Genomic DNA, 24027 nt, shown 5'->3' on the forward strand with positions numbered 1-24027 from the left:
CTTTTTCAAGTAGGCATTGGAAACATCCTTAAGGATAGCGGAGTCAGGGGGTATCTTAAGGATAGCGGAGTCAGGGGGTATCTTAAGGATAGCGGAGTCAGGGGGTATGGGGAGAAGGCAGGAACGGGGTACTGATTGAGAATGATCAGCCATGATCACATTGAATGGTGGTGCTGGCTCGAAGGGCCGAATGGCCTCCTCCTGCACCTATTGTCTATTGAGTATTGTCCTCTGTCTACCTGGTATCTCCTTACATTGATAATGTATGAAGCTGCTGAACTTGTGCTAAACAAGTGTTGTCAATGACGGAAGTTAGCTTGACCTTGGCTCAGCAGTGGAGGCAACAGTTCTTAATACAGTTTCTCATTTTTCCTGTGGATTAGCTGTATTCCAGCAGGAAGCTTTTTGGTGGTGAATACTGGGATTAGTGATGTTCTACCAGTAGAGAGGAGAGTTCTCCCCTACTTCCTGGCCAACATTCCTTCCTCTGTTCACTATCTGGTTTGAAACTTTATTACTCCTAAAACTCCAAAATAGGGTGGCACGGTGGCACAGCAGTAGAGTTGCTGCCTTACAGCGCCAGAGACCCGGGTTCGATCCTGACCGTGGGTGCTGTCTACGGAGTTTTTATGTTCTACCCCTGACTTGCGGGGGTTTTCTCTGAGATCTTCAATTTCCTACCACACTCCAAAGACGTACAGGTTTGTAGGTTAATTGGCTTGGTATAAATGTAAACATCTCCCTAGTGTGTGTAGGGTAGTGTTAATGTGCGGGGATCGCTGGTCGGTGCAGACCCGGTGGGCCGAAGGGCCTGTTTCCGCGCTGTATCTCTAAACTAAACTAAACAAACAAGAAAAAAAGGAGATTTTTAGTCATATGATCCTGAATCTTTGCTTTTGTACACAATCTGTATCTATTAGACAATAAGACATAGGAACAGAATTAGGCCATTCGGCCCATCAAGTCTACTCCGCCATTCGATCGTAGCTGACCTTTTCTCCCTCTCACCCCATTCTCCTGCCTTCTCCCTGTAACCTTTGACGCCCTTACTAATCAAGAACCTATCAGAAACCTGGAGCCTTTTTTCCCTAGAGATGCTGCCTGAACCGCTGAGTTACTCCAGCACTTGTGTCTATCGTCCGTATAAACCAGCATCTGCAGTTCCTTCCTACACAAGAACCCATAAATCTCTGCTTTAAAAATACTCAATGACTTGGCTCCCACTGTTTTCCGTGGCAATGAATTCCACAGATTCACCACACTCTGGCTACAGAAATTCCTCCTCATCTCCATTCTACAGGCTACATCCTTTTATTCTGAAGCCGTACCCTCAGGTCTTAGACTCTCCCACTACTGGAAACATCCTCTCCACATCCATTCTATATATGCCTTTCATTATTTCGCAGATTTCAATGAGATTCCCCCCATCTTTCTCAACTCTCAACAAGTACAGGCCCAGAGCTTAGAAATGCTCCTTATCCGTTAACCTAAATCATCCCCAGAATCATTTTTGTAAACCTCTGGATCTTGTCCAATGCCAGCATATCCTTCCTCAGATGTGGAGTTCTGTCATATGTTTTCCGTAAAGAATAAGATGGCCTTTATTATAGAGACACAAGGAACTGTAGTTGCTGGAATCGTGAGCAAAAAAGTGCTGGAGGAACTCAGTGGTTCAGACTGTATCAGAGGGTTTGGACATCTGATGTTTTAGCCTGGACCAGCCTGGAGTCTGCCTGACCTGCTGAGTTCCTGTAGCAATTTATTTTCTTGGCTTTTATGATATAATTTTATCTCTGACCTGCTACTCTTCTCTGTATTTTTATGTTCTCAGGCTGTAGGAAAATCTTGTGTTTGGCACAAAGAATGTCACGGCAAAAGGGCACTCTTGTTTGAAGTGCACAGGTTACATGGATGATATCATCACCTTTATATATCCTGGGGGGGTCTGATTTCATAATGCGCCGTTCCCCTTTCATCAAGCATATGTTTTATGCTGAACTAGAAAATGCCAATCAGAGGGAGACAGTATGTGTGGATAGGTGGAGGGGCAGGCAGTGTAGAGGGAGCAAGGACTTGGACAGGGGAGACTTAGGAGAGTGGGCAGAGAAGTGGCAGATGAAATTCAGTGTAGCAAAGTGCGAAGTCATGCATTTGGTAATAAGAATAAAGGCGTAGATTATTTTCTAAATGGGGAGAGAATCCAGAAATCAGAGGAGCAAAGGGGCTTGGGAGTGCTGGTGCAGGACTCCCACAAAGTTGATTTGCAAGTGAATCGGTAGTCAGGAAGGCAAATTCAATGCTAGCATTTATATCAAGAGGACTGGAATTCAAGAACAGAGATGTAATGCTGAGGCTCTATAAGGCGCTCATTTGGTGTACTGTGAGCAAATTTGGGCCCCATATCTGAGGAAGGATGTGCTGGCCCTGGAGAGGGTCCAGAGGAGGTTTACAAGAATGATTCCAGGAATGAGTGGGTTAGCATATGATGAGCGTTTGACAGCACTGGGCCTGTACTCGCTGGAGTTTAAAAGTTTGAGGGGGGGGACCTCATTGAACTTACAGAATAATAAAAGGCATAGAAAGAGTGAATGAGGAAAGGATGTTTCCACTGGTGGGGTGGTCTAGGACCAGAGGTCATAGCCTCAGAATTAAAGGGCACACTTTTAGAAAGGAGGTGAGGGGGAACTCTTTAGTCAGAAGGTAGTTGATCTGTGGAACATTGCCACAGAGGGCTGTGGAGGCCAAGTCAGTGGATATTTTTAAGGCAGTGATGGACAAATTCTTGATTAGAACAGGTGTCAAGAGTTATGGAGAGAAGGCAGGAAAATGAGATCAGAAGGCAAAGATCAGCCATGATTACCTTAGACAGCTGAGGAAATTCAGAGTGTCTCTGAGGATCCTTCATTGCTTCTACTCTGGGGCTGTAGAGAGCATCCTGTCCGGCAACATTACAGTCTGGTTTGGGAACAGCTCTGCCCAGGACAGGAAGGCCCTGCAGAGAGTAGTGCGTTCGGCAGAACGCACCATGGGAACTACACTCGTCCCCCTGCAGGACCTATACATCAGGAGGTGTAGATCGAGAGAAAGCAAGATTATGAGGGACCCCTACCACCCCAGCAATGGACTGTTCCAGCTGCTACGGTCAGGCAAACGCCTCCGCTGTCACGCTGTGAAAACGGAGAGGATGAGACGGAGTTTCTTCCCACAGGCCATCAGGGCTGTTAACTTTTATAACTCCAGGGACTAAATTTTGTCTTCTCTGTATTAACTTTAATTTATATGCTGTAACTGTAATTCTTTTATTTTTGCACAATCCGCAGGCATTGCCACTTTCATTCCACTGCACATCGTGTATGTGTATGTGACAAATAAACTTGACTTGACTTGAATGTCGAGCGGACTCGATAGGCCAAATGGCCTAATTCTACTCCTATAACTTGTGAACTTGTATGGCATATTGCGCCAAATCTGTAAACGGTAAAGGACCAGAAGGCCGTCTAATATTTACACGTTGACTTGTTCTTCCTGCAGATGCAATGCTCAGGACTACATCTGGCACAAAGGTATCCGGTGTGAATTTATCATCACTGAGTTCCAGGTGATGTGCATAGCGATTGGTTCATCAGCTGCTGTGATCCTACTTCTATTCATGCTCACCGTCTTCTTCGCAAAGAAGGTTTACTCTTTAAAAACTGAAAATAAAAAGCTTCGGAGAAGGAGGTGAGTATTGTGACACCACCCCTCCAGCACAAACACAATGGCAAGTTCCATGAAAAAAGCCTTTTCAACAGATTATTTTTAAGCAGAGGCAATCAGCTGATAAACGGATCATATTCTGTTTCTCTCTGATTTCTCCAGCTCTGCCTCTCTCCCTTTCTTGCGGTTCCACCCAGTCCCTGTTCTACTCTTTATAAAACAGTCATAGAGCGATACAGTGTGGAAACAGGTCCTTCGGCCCAACTTGCCTACACCGGCCAACATGTCCCAACTACATTAGTCCCACATGCCCGCGTTTGGCCCATGTACCTCCAAACCTGTCCTATCCGTGTACCTGTCTAACCGTTTCTTAAACGTTGGGATAGTCTCTGCCTCAACTACCTCCTCTGGCAGCTTGTTCCGTACCCCACCACCCTCTGTGTGAAAAAGTTACCCCTCAGATTCCTATTAAATCTTTTTCCCTTCACCTTAAACCTATGTCCTTTTGTCCTCGATTCACCTTCTCTGGGCAAGAGTGTGCATCCACCTGATCTATTCCCCTCATGATTTTATACACCTCTCTAAGATTACCCCTCATCCTCCTGCGCTCCAAGGAATAGAGTCCCAGCTTACCCAACCTCTCCCTATAGCTCAGACCCTCTAGTCCTGGCAACATCCTCGTAAATCTTCTCTTTACCCTTTCCAACTTGTTTTCTATTTCCAGCTTTTCTATCTCTTTACTCTCCTCGCATTCTGTACCTTTCTAAAATGGCTTGACTATTTCTATTCCATCTCTTTTCCTTTATCCCTTTACCCCTTCTATCAAAACCAAATGTAAGCATCGAAATTATAGGCAGGCGATTTGATGCAGTAATAATATTAAGGCTGAGTTGAACAGTCTGTCGGGCGTGATCTATTGTCGCTGACTTTGGGGCCGTGTGAGAAACAATGCCTGGGATGACATGTTACTGAGCACAATACCTTAAAAATGTATCAGAAGTTTTCTGCTTGAAAACTTTTTGTTGTTTTCACAATCAACAGTCGCTTGTGGTCAGCCTTCAATCACATTTAATCCATTCGCTTGTGGTCAGCCTTCAATCACATTTAGACCCGCAGACAGTGACTGAAGGAAAGTTGTTTTATCACTGCCACTGAGTTCCGCAATAGTCAGCTCATTTCCCCTTGGCGTCTGCAATTTGATTGAAGGTTTGGAAAATATTGGAGCTGAGACCACAACTTTCGAGTCAACAAAATGAATTCAGACCTTATTTGTAGATAGTGCGTGATGAATATTAACATGCTCCCAGATGCACCCTGATTATATTGAAGTGCTTCCAGCGAATCCTATTAATTTATCCACTCTGTTAGAATTAACGCATTTCCAGAGACACTATTAATGTCAACATAATGTCACAAATACTTGATTAATATTAACGCAGTTCCCAGTCCAAATTATTACTGTCATAAGCACACTGTTAGAAGAATGCACTCTTAGTGACACCCTACAATATTAACACACTCCGAGACACACCCTGTAAACAGTCTCAGGTTCCCTGATACACCCTGTCACTGTCCCACTATAAGAGTCGCTGTACTAATTGTTGCAGCCTGATCAATTTGAAGAATGTTCTACATTTCCCTGGGTGAATATCTGCTGCACAGGCAATCCCCAGGACTGGATTCTTCCTCTGCCTTCTACATTTGCCATTTGTCAGGGAACCACCACCAGCTGTGCAGAGGTCCTAACTGAGATTCTTAGTAAATAACAACAGATCTGAACTCCTTATTCTATAATGAAATTTACTGGAAGTTGAATACATTGGGGCGGCACGGTGGAGCAGCGGTAGAGCTGCTGTCTTACTGCGCTTGCAGCACCGGAGACCTGGGTTCAACCCCGACTACTGTCTGTACGGAGTTTGTACGTTCTCCCCGTGACCGCGTGGGTTTTCTCCGAGATCTTCGGTTTCCTCCCACACTCCAAAGACATACAGGTATGTAGGTTAATTTGCTTGGTGTAAATGCAAATTGTCCCTAGTGTGTGTAGGATAGTGTTAATGTGCGGGGATCGCTGGTCGGTGCGGACTCGGTGGGCCGAAGGGCCTGTTTCCGCGCTGTATCTCTAAACTAAACTAGACTTGAGAGATTGTGGTCATTCTGATGTAATCACTGACACTTTCTCTTTCCCTTTCACCCTTCTCCTGAACCCTGCCAATGATTCAATTGAGACATGACTTCCTGTCAATGACCAGTTCATCCTACATGACTCCAGAAACTCTCTGGCTGAGAAGTCCCACTTTTAAGGTAAAATCCCACCGCCACAAACAAGAGTAACTGTATTTTTCCCATTGACCTGTTCTTGCTCTTGCTCTTGCTCTCTCTCTCTCTCTCTCTCTCTCTCTCTCTCTCTCTCCTCCTGCTGAGAAAACAATTCAATTTCCTGTCTGGGCCTTGTTTTGCTTGACATTTAACATTTCCCAGCACCTGTATCTGCTGTTGAAGCAAATCACACCCATCCTAAGTGTAAAGAAACAATTCCTGCATTTCATTATTCCAAAATTTACTGAGCACAAATTTCCGATCTGAGGAGCCTGTGTTTTCCGACAGTATTTCCAATAGACATTCTGAGGATAATCAAAAGTGGCAGAAGGCCTTTGTACACGACCCTTCCCTCTGTTAGTTCTATCCCTGCTCTGGAGCCTGGGGCATCGTAGGAAGCTGCAATTATCAGTCAGTTTCTGGATTAGTGCACACAACTCTATTTTAATGCACCGTGCTGGAGTAACTCACTAGTTCAGGCAGCATCTGTGTAGGGAATGGATTGGCGATGTTTCAGTTTGGGACCCTTCTTCAGACATTGTAGACGGGGGAAAAAAGCTGGGAAAGAGGTCTCCTGGAATAAACACTCTTTTTTCGAGTATAATAAAAAGGACTGCAGATGCTGGTTTAGACTCAAAGTGCATTTTGTGCCTATCTCTCATTTGGAGCTCTGTCGTGAGAGGAGATTACCAGGTGAGCAGTAAAAGCTTCCTTAAAGAAATGCAACATCTGCAATAACTCATAGGAATCTCCGTCCCATGGCTGTTCAGAGTGGGGCAGGAGTGTTGATAACTTGAAGCCATATATTGGGAGCCATGCATAGAAGACCAGCGTAAGCACCATCTCACAAACAGCATACCATGCCAGTTGCATGAGCAACCTTCTACCTCATCTGTGGAAGGGTCTGTGGTTCACAGGGTGTCCTCACTAGTTACCTGACAACCCCCAGAACTGGCACAGAAGTAAATCTTCCTAGGTCCGGGTTATAGCCTGAGAAGAAGTAGAATTTAAATGGCAGATGCATCAAATGGTCAGCCTCGATAATGCCCAGTCCACCAATCAGCTCTGGTCATGGCAAAAACGAAATCAACTTTTATCTTCTCTTCTAGCACCTCTGGGCTTAAAAAAGCTCCCTCCAAAATACTGAAGCTGAACTCTCCTGCAAGCGTGATGGTGGAGAGTAAACGAGTGTGCATGTGAAAGGCTAACACGGTTGAATATCTGAATATGTGTAAGATGTGAGGAGTGTGTGGAACTGCTAAAGTTGTGATAAAGGATTCACAAGAAACTGCGGATGCTGGAATCTTGAGCAAAACACAAACGCTGGAAGAACCCAGTAGATCAGGCAGTATCTGAGGAGGGAATAGACAGATAATGTTTTGGGTTGGAACCCTTCTTCAAAGTTGTGGTGAGTGTAGCAGAGCTTTTGTGTTGGCAGATGTGATTTGTGGCTGTCTCCGTTGACATTGATTACATGACTGAGTACGGTCACTGAGACTAGATCTCCAGAAAATCACTCCAGGGGCACCTTCTTTCATTGGAACATGTGCTTAGGGCTACGGGAATCAAGGGATATGGGGAAAAAGCCGGAACAGGGTACTGATTTTGGATGATCAGCCATGATCATATTGAATGGCGGTGCTGGCTCGCAGGGCCGAATGGCCTACTCCTGCACCTATTTTCTATGTTTCTATGTTTCTAACATCATCTTTTGCCTACCTTTCAATTTCGATACTCTTCTAGAGATAGCCAAATAATATTAACACCTTCCCGGAAACACTTCATAATAACAACACCTCTTGAGATTCCGTCAATATTAACACACTCCCAGAAGTACTTCATGATATTAACACATGCTGAGACACCACGTATCAATATTAACACACTCCCCAAAACACTTTATAATGCTAACATACGGCCAGAGACTCTGTCAATATCAACACATTCCCAGAACACCATAATATTAACACCATCTAGAGACCTAGTGTATATGAGCACACACCCGGAAACCCTATGGTGCTGTGACAAATCCCAGTTATCATGTTATCACACATTGTTTAAAAATAAGACGATTGTAAAGGGACCCTGTTTATTTTAAAATACTCTCAAATGTGTAATGTTATGTTAGCATAACACAGCCAGAAAAAAAACCTTGTCCAATATTAACACTGTCCCAGAATACCACCTGCAAATGTTGACACACTTCTACAGACACATTTCTAATCTTCCCAGAGGCACAATATTAACATTACCATGCTCCCAGAGATTTATATGATTAGTAACATATTCCCGGAAATGCCTTATTAATGTTAATACATTTTCAGATAGCGCAGTAAATATTGGCACAGGTCTAGGCACACGATATATTCATGTTTGACATACTTTCACGGATATAAACAGAAGGTACTCAGTAAATCAGGCAGCATTTGAGAAGAGAGAAGCAGATTTAAAGTTTCTTGTCACTGACCCTCCATCAAAGTCATTTTGTAAAGTTAACATATTCCTAGCAATTCTCGGGTAACATTTAGATTCTGAGGGACAACAGGTTTATGCTAGCCTATTATTGAATTGAATTGAATAAGCTTATTGGCCAAGTATGTACACTTACAAGGAATGTGCCTTGGTGCTCCGCTCGCAAGTAACAACACGACCATACAGTAAAAAATTAAGAATAAAGCATAAAACATTAAAACATTATTAGGTATACTGTTCATCAGCTCTTTTGGATTGCAGTGCACTGAGGCAAAGATACAAAACAAATTTTCTCTATTGAGGCAACACTCAACACACAGTAGTGGTAGGTACTGTAGGGTTTGAAAAGTCATTCCATATGGTACACTTCGACTCTTACAAACTTCTACAGATGCACCACAGAAAGCATGCTGTCGGGTTGCATCACAGCTTGGTTTCGGAACAGCTCTGCCCAAGACCCCAAGAAATTGCAGAGAGTTGTGGATGTAGGCCAATCCATTACACAGACCAGACTTCCCCACCCATTGACTCCATCTATACTCCAGGCTGCCTCAGGAAAGTAGCCAACCTAATTAAAGACCTTTCACACCTCAATGATTCCCTCTTCTCCGCATATCCGCTGAGCAGAATATACAGAATCTTGAAAGCGCGCACCACCATACTCAGGAACAGCTCCTTTCCCTCTGTTATCAGGCTTCTGAATGGTCCTTCCATAAGCTAGGGGACTGTCCGATTCCCCTCTAGTCCATTGTGAACAATGGACTTTGTCCCTGTAACTTATTGTGACTCTGCAACTTGTCATTGTAACGGTATTACAATGCTGAGAACTATATTGTGCATTCTGTACCTATTGCTTCTCGACCCGAAACGTCACCCATTCCTTCTCTCCCGAGATGCTGCCTGACCTGCTGAGTTACTCCAGCATTTTGTGAATAAATCGATTTGTACCAGCATCTGCAGTTATTTTCTTATACTACAGTACTTGAGTTTGGCTTGATTGTATAATATCTATAGTACATGCTGATTTGATGGGATAGCATACAAAATAAAGCTTTTCACTGTGCCTCAGTACATGTGACAATAATAATAAACCTAAATCTGAAAACATTGCTCGTAAAGATACACACTCAAAATACATCTCACCAACACTACTTGGTTACTCTCGACACACTGCTAGATACCCTTTGCATTTTCTTATGGCCTTATTTGGTCAATAGATAGAGGCCTGCAATTCACCAATTAGAACTGAACTCTTTCCAGGCATTTGAAACAAGTACCTCGTATAAATTCCCTGGTTTTTAAATGAATTATTTTCATCACATTCATTTTCCACGGATAATTGAGTTTAATTTCCTAATTTCTCTATTTTTATTACTTTACTCTGCTTTAACTCTTCCCTTTATCCCTCTCCACATTAATTTTTGATAAAATATGTGTCAAAGTGAACTCTATGCATCAATCAAACACTGACAATGACCTTAGCTTTCATTTCATGACGCAATAAATAGAAAAGGGCGGCACAGTGGCGTAGCAGTAGTTGCTGCCCTACAGCACCAGAGACCCAGGTTCGATTAGGATCATGGGTGCTGTCTGTACGAAGTTTGTACGTTCTCCCTGTGACCGTGTGGGTTCTTTTCCGGGTGCTTCGGTTTCCTCCCGCACTCCAAAGTCATACAGGTTTGTAGATTAATTGGCTTCGGTAAAATTGTAAATTGTCCCCAATGTGTAGGATAGTGTTCGTGTACAGGGTGATCACAGGTCGGTGCAGACTCGGTGGGTACCAGGGCCTGCTTCCATGCTGTATCTCTAAAGTAACTAAAGTAAAGTATTCATTATTGTTTTGTTTTCCTCATTATATTACCTCTCTCCTCTCTATTTATATCAGACGGCCCTCTCACCACATAATTGTTATTTTATATTTCATGCTCACTCCATTAGACATTTTCCCCTTAGTCTGTATTTGGTCTTCTTGCATCATTGTACCAGACCACTCCTTTGAAGGCACCAAGTTAAAATACTAAATTTAACGTGAATCCTGTGTGTGTGTGTGTGTGTGTGGGGGGGGGGGGGGGGGGGGTTGCAGCAACAGTGAGCAATTGTTTGCATTGCTCAGCTGTGATTATTCAGCCTGTTTAACATACCATAAGTAATAAATCAAGCAATTTACCAAAGGACCAGAGATATTTTTGGTAAGTTGGACCTCATGGAGAATTCTCAGAAATTTCAGAAATGCATGCCAGTAATTTGAATGAAGTGAATTTGGCACAACGGGATCCCAGTGATCACAGAATGAGAGCAGACCCCTTGGTAAGCTGTTTATGGAATCTGTGCAGGATGCTCATTAACAGAGACAGACAGAGCTCTCTGTGTCATCAATAATGAAAGAGCAGTTTTATGTGAAATCCAATTAAGGACTCCCCTTGTTGCTGACCTTTCTCAATTTCCTCGTGTTATGAGGGGAAACACCAATCAAAGTAAATCTTTGACAACGTCATGTCACTCAAGGTTTTGTTGGTCAGATACAAAATATTTAATTAATGCTGGCGACTGACTAGTGAAGGAGTGCGATGAGGATTAGGTAAGAGTGAAGCAGGCTTAGGCCTGCAGTTTCCATGGAGACAGGTTATTGGTTAGCCAGAGATTTTCAAGCACAGTCTATTTTAGTCCCTTGTTTTTCCTGCCTCTTTCTAGAGGTAGGAAATACCCTCCAGTTCCACATGGTGATAACTGCAGCAGTCACTATGGCCAGGCTATTGATTACAATGGGACACGTCAGCTCTGATCCAACTAGGGTTGCCAACTGTCCTGTAATAACCGGGACATCCCGTATTTTGGGCTAAATTGGTTTAGACCATAGGCAATAGACAATAGGTGCAGCAGGAGTAAGCCATTCGGCCCTTCGAGCCAGCACCACTATTCAATGTAATCATGGCTGATCATTCACAATCAGTACCCCGTTCCTGCCTTCTCCCCGTACCCCCTGACTCCGCTATCATTAAGAGCTCTATCTAGCTCTCTCTTGAAAGCATCCAGAGAATTGGCCTCCACTGTCTTCTGAGGCAGAGAATTCCCCATACAGGATCGCCCTTGTGCCATATTAGGCCCAGGGGGTTCTGTAGGCCCGGACACTGTAGGCCCCGATAGTGTAGGCCCCGACGCTGTAGGTCCTGACAGTTTAGATCCCGACACTCTAGGTTTCCGACATTTTAGCTCCGGACAGTCTAGGTCTGGAGGCCTGAGCGCCGCCTCACGGAGGTTGCATAACATCCCGCCTCCCGGCCCGGGCGGTCGCTATTGGTGGAGCGGGAGCACGTGGCCGCTGGCTGGGTGAGGTCACGTGGGGCGCGGGGCAGTGACGTCACCTTGTCCCGTATTTGGGAGTGAGATAGTTGGCACCCCTAGATCCAACTGACCAATGTATTGATTCACCAATGTTACTGTATTCTGCCTGAGACTGGCTAACTAAGCACAAACTGGGATTTGAAATGGACCTCGTAGCTTCATTTCAGTCAGTCATTCCTCGGATAAACTCATTGAGACACCATGGCAGGCTCTCCTCTGTGTCTTTTGATGCTGAGTTTGTAAGGTGAGGCCCCTGTATTGTGTCTGCTATCTTTCAGATCTTAATAATAGAAAACTCTTCATTTTATGCATATCTAAACAGCAAAACTCATTGCGCTATTAAATCTATGCGGGCATCACACTTGAGTCTGAATTTTACTCAATAATAATCAGATAATTGTCTTTAATCTCGGCAATCTAAATAGTCGTCATTTTAGCAGTTCCTTTTAATTGAGCATGACGTGTTCCATCCAATTTTGAGGAGACAGTGAGGCCTGTATTGGAACTGTAGACACTTTCACAGATGGGCAGGAGATACCCGATGGATGGTAGTTTGTGAGGTGTTGTGTTCCTGAACCACCTATATAGGTTTTCCCTGTGCTCCCAAATACCAAAGTGCTGAATGTAATGTTACAGTGTTATAACGTTACAGTTACAGAGAAAAAGTCGAAAGCCAAAGAGGTAGGTTGAAAGATCAGAACTGCACCCTAGCTTATGAGAGAGAACTGTTCAGTACTCTGATAACAGCTGCAAAGAAGCTGTTCCTGAATCTGATGGCATGTGCTTAGAACATTTGTATCTTCTGCGCAATGGGAGAGGGGAGAAGATGGAATGACTGGGTGAAAAAGGTCCTTGACTTTGTTGACTGCTTTCCTGAGGCAGCATCTCTTTCCAGAGATGCTGCCTGTCCCGCTGAATTACGCCAGCATTTTGTGTCTACCTGCAGGCAGACATGGTGGGCTGAATAGCCAGTTTCTGTGCTGCATTGTTTTGTGTGTGTGTGTGTGTGCGCGCGTGTGTGTGTGTGTGTGTATATATATATATATACATACATTTATATATATAAATACACGAGTAACAACACTGATTCTGTAATCACATTAATAACAGGAAGAGACTTATTCAGCTTCAGGTTATTTTGTTAAATCCATTTTGATTAAAACTTTAATTCGTCACCTCAGTTTTGATTGCTCATAACAAGGATCCACCGTGAGCACTGTGAGATTGACTACACCAGCATTTTCAGCATGTATACTTTATTTATGCAGCTCTCAACTGGAAACATAGCAGTGGTGAAACATTATGTGGCAGAGAATTCGCTAAAAGAACCTGGGTTAGCCTTTCAGTAACGTGATGGTAAGGCACTCTGTATAAATTAAAATGGGAGGCAGCAACAAGTATTCAGGCAGAAAAACAGCTTTAGAAAATCTTTACCCAGCCCCCTCTCTCCCAATAATGGAACCGGGACAGCTTGACATAGTGATTCATTTGCATTTGCACAGATTCAGTGAAGAAAGACCTTTTTGAGCAGGTCACAACTCGGTGAGGCTGCCAGGGATTCTGTGATGTTTTGAAGAACCTGCTGGGATTGGCTACCTCACCCACATACTGAATCAGCACCAGGGACAGCTGGAAGCGATCTGTTTAGCAATGAGACTCGCCTTGCATTCCAGAATCTTAACAAACCTGAAACTAAGCTGGCTCTCCCATGTTCAGGATTTTCCTTTTACTCCTGCAAGGTTCCGACCAGAGTTTGCATGTTTGGTTGCACAAAGTAGACATCAATGAATTGTTCTACATCTTTCAAGTCTTATTTCCATTGACATCCAATTACTTTTTTAACAGGATTCCACAAAATAAAAATCTGCCTTATCGATTCATGCTGGGGTCCACTTATGCATCCTTGCGTGTTGAATTTCAAATAGCCCTCCTTTGTCTATGACGCAAAATAATGGTGACCAGAAGTCTGTAAGACCCTGGGACAATCCAGCCAGTTTGATGATCCTCCATTAATAACAAGAATCCCAACAGATTTATCTCTTTAGACACAAAAAGCCGAAGTAACTCAGCGGGACAGGCAGCATCTCCCTGGAGAGAAGGAATGGGTGATGTTTCGGGTCGAGACCCTTCTTCAGACTAGTCGGGGGGACAGTGCCTTTGCCAGCGCCAAGAGCATTAAAACTCATCATACTGGCCTTGCAGTCTTTGCCTTTATATAGACCGGACTTATGTCTGAAAAAATGACCTTACAGGAAATCAGAATATCATTTCATATAATGTGATGAATTCTTTGATAACTGATCGTAGAAGATACATAGAACAGTAATGCACAGGGACAAGCCCCTCAGCCACAATGTCTGTGCTGAACATTATGCCAGGTTAAACCTATCTCCTCTGCCTGCATGTGATCCATATTCCTTCATTCTCTTCCTATCCACGTGCATATCTAAAAGTTGCTTAAATGCCACTGTTGTATCTGCTTCCACCACCACCTGGGCAGTGTGAGTGGAGAGAGAAAAACTGACATAATATTACAGATAGATTCCCTGCAACAGAACTGGCCAATCTGATACAAAGAAAGCAAATTACCCTAACATATTGCCTATATACTGACCCAAGTGTGCCTCGAGAAAGAAGAAGTACTGCTCCTGTAGTTTACTCTGTTCCTTGTTATAACTTTCCCTTGCAACTACAGGAGATACAAAACCTGACCTTTTACCAGTTTCACTATCCTTCAAACTATCCTTCCAGGCGATGCAGTGATTCACCTGAATTTTCTCCAATGTACTGAACTCGAGATTCACAATATGGAGTCCTTGACACTGGAGAAAAATAATGCAGACCTGGTGACTTCTGTGGGGTCAGCGCAGAATGCCACTCACTTTAATTCTCTGTCCCACTTTCACTCTGATCTTTCAGTCTATGGCAGAGATCAGTGGAAGTGGGACAGAAAATTAAAGTGAGTGCCCTCTTCCAAGTATAAACTCTCCGTGTAGCTCAGCACCTTGAGTCCTGGCAACATCTTCTTCCCAATTCTGACAAATCTCTTCAACTTGAAACACTAACACTAACTGGTTCTCTTCTCACAGATGCTGACTGACTAACCTGCAGGGTTTTTACAGGATTTTCTACTTTCTTTTATATCAGGTGAAATTGTGTGGCTGTCCATCAGGGTACTTACAGAAATGCAACGCATTAAATGAAAATTTCTATGTTTTTCAGCAAATACAGGCCTCAGCTGGAACAACACAATGACAATTTTTCTCTCTCCACCATTGCCGAAGGCTCCCAGGCAAATGTAAGAGAATTATGCACCACTTCATCTAATCTTTTACCTCATGCCCGTGCGTTGGCTTACTATGATGGTATTATATGTCAGGTAATCTCTGCTTGAATGTTATCTAGATGTAGAGCAGCAAAAAAATCGCCTTTTTTTAACACTTTTAGAAATCTGAGAATTTGGAGAAATTAAATCTCGCTAAAGCAGTAGAAGCTTTCTCTCTGAAATGATAATTAAATTGTGGGATATGTTCGTAGGATGTTGGGCAGTGTAAATGGACACAATGGAGTGGGTATGTCCTGGACATCTATATTTGTTTCAGAAATAGACTAACAAAAATGTAGAACTTCCTGGAATGTCTCGATTTATTTTATTTTTTTGTAAGGATATGGGTAACACTGGCAAGGTCAGCCTTATTATCCATACCTGTTGCTCTAAGATGGTAGTAAGTCATATTGTGTTCAAAACAGCTTGAATCAACTGAGTGTCTTAAAAAGACATTTCAGAAGCAAATCTTTGGTGAGGGTCTGGGGGACATTTTGATGAGATCAGATATGGATGTCTGGTTTTCTTCCCTCAAAAACATCAGCTGACCGGTTTTGGATTTTGTGATACCATTGTCCCAAGTGATCATTTTTCCTTCAGAAGGAAACATACAATTTATTTCACAGATATGTCATTCAGCCAATTTGGGCTTCCTCCACTTCACTTCACATATAACCTTTATTAGGCAAGGTTTGATTACAGGTAATGCAACTGGTTAGTCTTAATGCAACAGTATAGGGCTATGGTGAGACTAAACTAAGAGGCTTGTGCCTTGTACAGCACAAATTTTGGCCCAAATCGGCCATGCCAACTCAAATGCCATACCTGTCAGACCCATTTGCGTATATCTGTACGATTCCTATTACCCATATCTGTGCTGTACAATTCCATGATTCAACTTAGAATAAATTGAAAAGACCTATTTCAATTTGAAGAGGAGTCAAAGGCCAAGAGGCTCAAAAAGAAATGCATAGGATGACAGGAAACTCACTTGCTGAGAGGGAGCTAGCAGCAGAAACAATCAATACACAAAAAAAACCTACTTGGATGTGTATTTGAAGGGGCACAACCCACAGAGCTATTGACCTATTTCTGGAAGGTGGGATTAGGCTTATAGCTCTTTCTCGATGGCTCAAATGGCCGCCTGTGAATTAATTTTTATTTTTTAAATGTTTTTTTAATTTCTGTGTTTTAGGTACACAACTTAAAGGTATTGATCTACTGAATGTAACAGCCTGCAGGCTAGTGAACGATTCATCTTGACCTATGCTTGTCCTTTGTTAATAGGATGTAATGGTCATTGAATCCTAAATATTTCTATAATTGGATGAAAATTGATCAAAATGAAATGGTTTTGATGCCATACCCTTTTTGTTGGTTAACAGTAATTAGATCTGTTTGCTTACTTGTAGTCATATTAAAAGATTATCTCCTGCTGCAGTCCAGGCAAACACAAATCTCAACCAATTTTATCTGGTACTCCAGCACTGGAATAGGTTGCTTCCCATTGTGTGGAAATTGAACGAATAAACTCATATTGATTCACTTCCACTCTCGAATTGCATGGAGCAAACTCCTTTCCATTGACTGCATTGTGCAAGAAATATTTTGATAGCTCTGGATGGAGAAAATCACAAAGTTCCAATTTTTTCCTGGTTGACAGGTGTTGTGTCGAATTCAATTGGATACGATCTTTAATGAATAGTTCAATAGTTCAATAGCCCTTCATTGTCATGTGTACCCTGAGGTACAGTGAAATTTGACTCTACCATACAGTGTACCAAAAAAAAGCATCAAGATACATAATTACATAGAAGATTTAATATAAACAGCCACCACAGCGGCGTGTGAGAATCCCTAGGCACACAGCAAAAGTGGAGACCCACAGCCATCAGTCCAATGTCCGGGCCACACACACGCTCCACCGTGATGTGACCACAGTTGCACCTACTGCTTGTTGCTCACTCTGCCATCTTTGTCCGCCCGAACAGTCAGGCTTGTACTCGCTAGAATTTAGAAGATTGAGGGGGGGATCTTATAGAAACTTACAAAATTCTTAAGGGATTGGACAGGCTAGATGCAGGAAGATTGTTCCCGATGTTGAGGAAGTCCAGAACAAGGGGTCACAGTTTAAGGATAAGGGGGAAGTCTTTTAGGACCAAGATGAGAAAGTTTTTTTTCACACAGAGAGTGGTGAATCTGTGGAATTATCTGCCACAGAAGGTAGTTGAGGCCAGTTCATTGGCTATATTTAAGAGGGAGTTAGATGTGGCCCTTGTGGCTAAAGGGATCAGGGGGTATGGAGAGAAGGCAGGTACGGGATACTGAGTTGGATGATCAGCCATGATCATATTGAATGGCGGTGCAGGCTCGAAGGGCCGAATGGCCTACTCCTGCACCTATTTTCTATGTTTCTATGTTTCTAAAGCCACCCACACTCGCACCAGACTCCAGGACGCTCCCGTGGCGTGACGTCCCCCACAACACCGAGACCACCGCACTCACGGCAATCCCTCCGAGTCCCCACCAGCGCAGGCAGCATCCATCTTGCTTTCGGTGACCTTGCACTCCTTGCTGTGATGGAAGGCGAATAACATTCACCTTCTTCCCGCGGTCGGGGCGATCGAAACATCCGCAGTCTGGGCGATTGAAGCTCCTGCAGTTGGCGATCGAAGCCCCCGCAACAGGGCGATTGAGGCTCCCACGATCAGGGCGGTCGAAGCTCTTGCAGCTGGAGTTCCCGAAGTCGATCCCTAACAAAGGGACCGCCAGCTCCACGATATTATGCTGCAGTGTGGACAGAGATACATCTCCGTCAAGGAAAGAGATAAGAAATCCCCACATAATACAAAAACTAAAGATTAACTAAACCATACAAATAAAAACAACAAGGAAGAAAAAGACAAGACAGGCTTTCGGCAAGGCTGCCTCACACGGCGCCACCCGGTCAAAATTAAAACTAATGGAAATTGATGGAAAAGATCATTCTTATCTAATCTAATTCTCCATTGTCACATTTAAGCAACCAATTCCTAATCATTTCTATTAACTAGAATTCCAAAAGAATAAACCACATCTAACCCAATGCAATTGTATTGAATTGAAAATGAACCCAATTCTTGCCATTCACCTCTCATTGCATTAACACAACTCCATTTTTCTACATTCTTCCTGTTAAACTGTAGTAAATAATAATAATCGAGTAGGAAGGTCCTGCAGATGCTCGTTTAAACCTAAGATAGACATAATAAACTGGAGTAACTCAGCGGGCCAGACAGCATTTCTGGACAAAAGGAATAGGTGACGTTTCGGGTTGGTCTGAATAGGGGTCTTGACCCGAAACGTCACCTATTCATTTTCTCCAGAGGTGCTGCCTGACCCGCTGGGTTACTCCAGAATTTTGTGTCTGCCTTCATAACAATCATGTACTTCTCTCTTCATGGATTTGATTGATGGGACTTTATTTCATCGAGCCTTGATGTGTTGAAACGATTCCCTTCCCTACTCCAGAATATGAAGCATGTTTGGAACTTAGAGATGTATTTATTAGAGTTTTGCCAGGGTTTCAAATCTCTCTGCAGTGCCTGGCATTATGTAGAATTCAAATGGATTAGATTTTTAAGGTTAAAACTAATGGGGAATAGACCCTTCTTATCTATTTTAATTGTACATTGTCACATCAAAGCAATCAATTCTTAATCATTTCTATTGACTAGACTTCCAAAAGAGCAAACCATTTTTTATCCAGTACAGTTGTGCAGAATTGTCAATGAAAAAAAAATCTTTCCATTCACTCCCATTGCATGAACATGTCTTCTATTTTTCCACAGTCTTCCTGTTCCACTGCAGTTGATAATAATAACCTCTACTTCTCTCTGCATTAAATCTGATGGGCAGGACTGTATTTCAACCACCTTTGATGTGTTGAATTGTGCTGTAACAATTGCCTTCTCTTCCCCACCTCTACCCTATGAAGCCCGATGGGAAAACTGAGAGATATATTTATCAGAATTTGCTAGTACTGCTTTAACATAAAATATCTGGACCCAAATTTTCTCGCTTTTTCTGAAGAGATGCATTTATCGGGGTCATAGAGTAATACAGCGTGGAAACAGGACCTTTGACACAACTTGCCCACATCGACCAACATGTCCTAGCTACACTAGACCCACCTGCCTGCTTGGTCCATATCCCTCCTAATCTGTCCTATCCATATACCTGTCTAACTGTTTCTTAAACATTGGGATAGTCCCGGCCTCAACTACCTCCTAGAAACATAGAAAATAGGTGCAGGAGAAGGCCATTCGGCCCTTCGAGCCAGCACCGTCATTCATTGTGATCATGGCTGATCGTCCACAATCAATAACCCGTGCCTACCTTCTCCCCATACCCCTTGATTCCACTAGCCCCTAGAGCTCTATCTAACTCTCTTAAATCCATCCAGTGATTTGGCTTCCACTGCCCTCTGTGGCAGAGAATTCCACAAATTCACAACTCTCTGGGTGAAAAAGTTCCTTCTCACCTCTGTGGCCCCTGGTTCTGGACTCGCCCAACATTGGGGACGTTTTTCCTGCATCTAGCTTGTCCAGTCCTTTTATAATTTTATATTTTTCTATAAGATCCCCTCTCATCCTAAACTCCAGTGAATACAAGCCTAGTCTTTTCAATCTTTCCTCATATGACAGTCCCGGCATCCCAGGGATCAATCTCGTGAACCTACGCTGCACTGCCTCAATTATAAGGATGTCCCTCCTCAAATTAGGAGACCAAAACTGTACACAATACTCCAGATGTGGTCTTACCAGGGCCCTATACAACTGCAGAAGAACCTCTTTACTCCTATACTGAAATCCTCTCGTTATGAAGGCCAACATGTAGATAAGTGTGAGGTTATTCACTTTGGAAGTAAGAATAGAAAGGCAGATTATTATCTGAATGGTGTCAAGTTAGGAGGAGGGGGAGTTCAACGAGATCTGGGTGTCCTAGTGCATCAGTCAATGAAAGGAAGCATGCAGGTTCAGCAGGCAGTGAAGAAAGCCAATGGAATGTTGGCCTTCGTAACAAGAGGAGTTGAGTATAGGAGCAAAGAGGTCCTTCTACAGTTGTACCGGGCCCTGGTGAGACCGCACCTGGAGTACTGTGTGCAGTTTTGGTCTCCAAATTTGAGGAAGGATATTCTTGCTATGGAGGGCGTGCAGCGTAGGTTCACTAGATTAATTCCCGGAATGGCGGGACTGTCGTATGTTGAAAGGCTGGAGCGATTGGGCTTGTATACACTGGAATTTAGAAGGATGAGGGGGGATCTTATTGAAACATATAAGATAATTAGGGGATTGGACACATTAGAGGCAGATAACATGTTCCCAATGTTGGGGGAGTCCAGAACAAGGGGCCACAGTTTGAGAATAAGGGGTAGGCCATTTAGAACGGAGATGAGGAAGAACTTTTTCAGTCAGAGGGTGGTGAAGGTGTGGAATTCTCTGCCTCAGAAGGCAGTGGAGGCCAGTTCGTTGGATGCTTTCAAGAGAGAGCTGGATAGAGCTCTTAAGGATAGCGGAGTGAGGGGGTATGGGGAGAAGGCAGGAACGGGGTACTGATTGATAGTGATCAGCCATGATCGCATTGAATGGCGGTGCTGGCTCGAAGGGCTGAATGGCCTACTCCTGCACCTATTGTCTATTGTCTATTGTCTAACATGCCATTAGCTTTCTTCACTGCCTGCTGTACCTGCACGCCAACATGCAGTGACTGGTGTACAAGGACACCCAGGTCTCGCTGTACCTCCCCCTTACCTAACCTAACACCATTGAGATAATTATCTGCCTCCTTGTTTTTGCCGCCAAAGTGGATAACCTCGCATTTATCTATATTATACTGCATCTGCCACGCATCTGCCCACTCACTCAACCTGTTCAGGTCACCTTGCAATCTCCTAACATCCTCTTCATATTTCACACTGCCACCCAGCTTTGTGTCACCTGCAAACTTGCTAGTGTTGTTTCTAATTCCCTCTTCCAAATCATTAATATATATGGTAAAGAGTTGCGGCCCCAACACCGAGCCTTGCAGCACTCCACTCGCCACTGCTTGCCATTCCGAAAAGGACCCGTTTACTCCTACTCTTTGCTTCCTGTCTGCCAACCAATTTTCTATCCATGTCAACACCCTACCCCCAATACCATGTGCTCTAATTTTACTCACCAATCTCCCGTGTGGGACCTTATCAAAGGCTTTCTGAAAGTCTAGATACACTACACCCACTGGCTCCCCTTCATCCATTTTACTTGTCACATTCTCAAAAAATTCCAGAAGGTTAGTCAAGCATGATTTCCCTTTCATAATCCATGCTGACTTGGACTAATTGGGACTCCTCTGGCAGCTTGTTCCATACATCCACCATTCCATACATTCCATACATCCACTTGAAACCTCCTTTAACATCACCGGCACAGCCCTATCTTGGTTCAAATCTTACCTCTCTGACAGGCACCAGTTCATCTCCATTAACAACTGTAAATCCCCCACCGCTCCCCTCCCCCAAGGTGTCCCCCAAGGCTCAGTCCTTGGCCTCCTCCTCTTCATCCTCTACCTGTTCCCCCTTGGTCAATTAATCCGCCGTCATGGTCTCAACTTCCACTGCTTCGCCGATGATATCCAGCTCCTCATCTCCACCAAGTCAATCTCCCCCACCACACACTCTACACTGACAAACTGCATCACTGAAATAAAATCTTGGCTTCAATCAAATTTCCTCAAACTCAACTGCAACAAATCTGAAATCATCATCATTGGTCCAAAAACGCTCACCAAATCCACCCAAAACTTCATCCTCAATATTGATGGTCTCCCAGTATCCACCTCCCCTCACATCCGGAATCTTGGAATCATCTTTGATCAAACCCTCTCCTTCGACAAACACATCAAACACATCACAAAGACAGCCTTCTTCCACCTCAAAAACATTGCCCGTCTCCGTCCATCCCTCTCCTCCACAGCTGCAGAAACCCTCATCCACGCCTTTATCACCTCCCGTCTGGACTACTGCAACAGCCTCTCTATGGCGCACCCTCAAAAATCATCAGTAAACTTCAATACATTCAAAACTCCGCTGCCCGTCTACTCACCCACACCCCGATCCGTGACCATATCACCCCCGTCCTTTACAAACTCCACTGGCTCCCCATCCCCCAGAGAATCCAGTACAAAATCCTCCTCATGACCTACAAAGCCCTCCATAACCTGGCCCCATCCTACCTGACCGACCTCCTCCACAGGCACACTCCCACCTGCACCCTCCGCTCTGCTGCTGCCAATCTCCTATCCCCCCACATCCGGACCAAACTCAGATCCTGGGGGGACAGGGCTTTCTCCATCGCTGCTCCCACCCTATGGAACTCACTACCCCAAACCGTCAGAGACTCCTCCACACTCACCACATTCAAAACATCACTGAAGTCTCACCTGTTCAGTACTGCCTTCAACCACTGAAGGTCACCTCACCTTCTGTCTCCTTTCTCTGTTCGTTTACTTATTTACTTATTTATCTATTTATTCACTTCCCTATGTTCTCTAAATCCCTGTAAAGCGTTTTTGAGTATATGAAAAACGATATATAAATGTAATGCATTATTATTATTATTATTATGTGAAAAAGTTACCCCTCAGATTCCGAATAAATCTTTTCCCCTTCACCTTAAACCTATGTCCTCTGGTCCTCGATTCATCTACTCTGGGCAAGAGACTTTGTGCATCTACCCGATCTATTCCTCTCATGATTTTATGCACCAGAGTTTACCTGTACTGCTTTAACATTAAATATCTAGACCCAATTTTTCTCACTTTCTTTGAGAGATGCATTGATCAGAGTTTACCAGTACTGCTTTAACATTAAATATCTAGAGCCAATTTTTCTCACTGGATTAAGAAAGGAATTTACCAAATGCATGGTGATTAGGTGGATCCGTGGATGATAGACAATAGGTGCAGGAGGAGGCCATTCGGCCCTTCGAGCCAGCGCCACCATTCAATGTGATCATGGCTGATCATTCTCAATCAGTACCCCGTTCCTGTCTTCTCCCCATACTCAGCAATCCGTAAGAGCTCTATCCAGCTCACTCTTGATCCGGCATTCACACTTTTCACCCGATATCACACTTTTTATTCCCAGTTACGGCACAGTTCAATGTTTGACGACGTTGTTTTTTGTTTTCTTTTCCTCTCTGTGTGGCTTTTGGTTTTTTTATCCCCCCTCCCGTTTGGCACCAATTCCATCTCCAAGGACGACGTGAACGGACAGAATAAAACCCACGAGTCATTGAAAACCTGCCCGAAAGACGACGAGTCATTTAACGTGCAGAATAACTGGACGCCGAAGCACGACAACAACAAGGACAGCGCGAACGCCGAAGAAAACTCGCTGCAGAACAACATGATGTAAATCCACGGCTGACAATCGTCTGGTGGTTTTTTTAAAATGTATATATTTTACATTTGTTTCGTCCCCGCCTTTATGGAACGCCTAGCATGCTTTGATGTATTTTATATGAATATATATATGTAAAGAGAGATAACTACAAGAAACACCCTTGTTTGGCAAAAGAAAAGACATAAAACACCAAAACAAAACAAAACCTCCCCTATCTGAACCGTCCGTGACTCCCTTTGGCTTCAACTGAACCATGCGTTGCGTTTTGTGCAATGATGTGATTTACATTCGTTTTTTTCTTGTCCTGGGTCTTTAAAAAATAATAAATCGCGCCCGTGTTTATTGTTTGATAAAGTCAGAGATGGAAAATTGTCAATATTGAAATAAATCTTTTTTGAATTTAACGGCGCTGTGCGTGTGGGTGTGACCGTCTGTGGCGCGCGGGCGTTCG

General features: G+C 43.6%; 1 protein-coding gene across 5 annotated transcripts in view; it reads left to right on the forward strand.

Moving 5' to 3' along the window:
• cspg5a (chondroitin sulfate proteoglycan 5a) overlaps positions 1-23980 on the forward strand; it is a 55143-nt gene extending 31163 nt beyond the window's left edge. The window contains exons 3-6 of one of the 5 annotated variants that reach the window (XR_013547195.1): positions 3532-3720; positions 5922-5997; positions 15049-15205; positions 23430-23552. Coding sequence is in view for 4 of the 5 variants with exons in the window: in XM_078398372.1 (XP_078254498.1) it covers positions 3532-3720; positions 15049-15205; positions 23430-23588 (505 nt within the window). In the remaining variant the exon portion in view is untranslated. Of the gene's footprint in view, positions 1-3531; positions 3721-5921; positions 5998-15048; positions 15206-23429 lie in introns of all 5 variants that reach the window. The other 4 variants (XM_078398374.1, XM_078398372.1, XM_078398373.1 and 1 more) reach the window with 4 other exon arrangements.
• The last annotated feature ends 47 nt before the right edge of the window (positions 23981-24027 follow it).

The sequence above is a fragment of the Rhinoraja longicauda genome, chromosome 4 (genome assembly GCF_053455715.1).
Source record: "Rhinoraja longicauda isolate Sanriku21f chromosome 4, sRhiLon1.1, whole genome shotgun sequence".
NCBI lineage: Eukaryota > Metazoa > Chordata > Chondrichthyes > Rajiformes > Arhynchobatidae > Rhinoraja > Rhinoraja longicauda.